The 1757-nt window shown below is 46.7% G+C and overlaps 1 protein-coding gene across 2 annotated transcripts; it reads left to right on the top strand.

The window, feature by feature from the left end:
• The first annotated feature begins 702 nt into the window (after positions 1 to 702).
• On the top strand, positions 703 to 1757 carry LOC102464031 (olfactory receptor 14A16-like). 2 transcript variants are annotated; one of them, XM_075912063.1, is made up of 2 exons: positions 703 to 1611; positions 1722 to 1757. In XM_075912063.1, exons 1-2 carry the CDS (start codon positions 703 to 705, stop codon positions 1755 to 1757), a joined length of 945 nt encoding a protein of 314 aa, XP_075768178.1. The 2 variants fall into 2 exon arrangements, with proteins under 2 accessions (XP_075768178.1, XP_006135764.2); XM_006135702.2 differs by lacking the exon at positions 1722 to 1757 and having other exon boundaries at positions 703 to 1638.

Raw genomic sequence — 1757 nt, 5'->3', positions numbered from 1 at the left:
GTAGACCTAGCCTAAGTATAACACCCTTGTAGGTTCTTGAAAGCTGATATCATGTCCCCTCTCAGTCTTCTCCTTTCCAAACTAAACAAGACCAATTCTTTCCGTCTTCTCTCATTTGCTTTGTGAGTCTATGTTATGTCTTACTTGGAAAGTGGAAATCAGTCTACGTTCGAATTGGAGTGTTTCAGCTCCATCCACAAGTTGGCAGCCCTGCTGTCTGGTGCAGAAGTGGGGAACTATCTTGGCTTAATGGTTGTTTTTGCCTGTCCTTTGTTCCACCCTTCCTAATGTGTTTTGTTAAGGCACGTCTTGGGTCACATCTCCAGAAGGTGCAAACACTCAGGGGTTAACACACCACTCCTGGCACATGGCTGGAATGAGTGCTGTGAATCTGTAACACCTGCTATTTGAGATCTGAAGCTTCAGGGGATAGCCGAATTAGTCTGTTACAGAAAAACACAAAACAACAAATTGTCTGGTAGCACTTTATAGACTAACGAAATATCCGAAGAAGTGGGCTGTGCCCACGAAAGCTCATGATCCTAGCTACATGTTTTGTTAGTCTATAAAGTGCTACTAGGCCATTTGTTACTATTTGAGATATTATTGAGAGGGTTCAGGGTCATTTCCTCTCTCTCATAGTCTTCACCATTGTTTTTATCCTTCCTTTCACAGACCTCACAGGATGTGCTGAGGAAGAAAATGTCCAACCGAACCACCGTGACCAAGTTCCTTCTCCTGGGGTTCTCTGACGTCCGGGAGCTGCAGATTTTGCACGTTGTGGTGTTCCTGGTGGTGTACCTGGCCGCGTTGTTGGGGAATCTTCTCATCATCACAGCCATCGCCCTCGACCATCGCCTGCACACCCCCATGTACTTCTTCCTGGTGAATCTGTCCATCCTAGACCTCGGCTCCATCTCTGTCACCGTCCCCAAATCCATGGTCAACACTCTCATGCACACCAGGTCGATTTCTTTTCCTGCCTGTGTCTCCCAAGTCTTTTTCTTTTTAGTCTTTGCTGCAGCTGATCTTTCCTTGCTCACCGTCATGGCCTACGACCGATACGTCGCCATCTGCCACCCGCTGCACTACGAGCGAGTGATGAGCAGAAGAGCTTGTGTGCAAATGGGAGTCGGTGCCTGGATTACTAGCATTCTCTACTCTGCCATGCACACCGGGAACACCTTCCGGTTCCCCTTCTGCCAGTCCAACGTCATTGACCAGTTCTTCTGTGAAATCCCCCCATTACTCAAACTGGCCTGCTCTGATTCGTACCTAAGTAAAGTTGGGGTTCTTGCCTTTAGTGTGTTTTTGGCATTAAGCTACTTTGTTTTTATCATTGTGTCATATGTTCAGATCTTCAAAGCAGTGTTGAGAATCCCCTCGGAGCAGGGCCGGCACAAAGCCTTCTCCACCTGCCTCCCCCACCTCGCTGTGGTCTCTTTGTTTACTTGCACTGCTTCCTATGCCTATGTGAAACCCATCTCCAGCTCAACATCAAATCTGGATCTGGTGGTGGGTGTTCTCTACTCCGTGGTGCCTCCCATGATGAATCCAGTCATCTACAGCATGAGGAACAAGGAGATTAAGGCTTCACTGAAGAAACTGATTGTGCGGAAGTCAGTCTCCAAGAATTAAAATGTCCATTATTGTACTTTATCTGTGATTTCATTCTGAGCTTACTTATCATGAGGAACAAGGAGATCAGAGCCACCTTGAAGAACCTGATTATATGGAAGATATTCGCCAAAAATTAA

The sequence above is a fragment of the Pelodiscus sinensis genome, chromosome 30 (genome assembly GCF_049634645.1).
Source record: "Pelodiscus sinensis isolate JC-2024 chromosome 30, ASM4963464v1, whole genome shotgun sequence".
Classification (NCBI taxonomy): domain Eukaryota; kingdom Metazoa; phylum Chordata; order Testudines; family Trionychidae; genus Pelodiscus; species Pelodiscus sinensis.
Note: the sequence above shows the minus strand (reverse complement) of the source record. Positions and strands in the feature narration are given on the sequence as shown.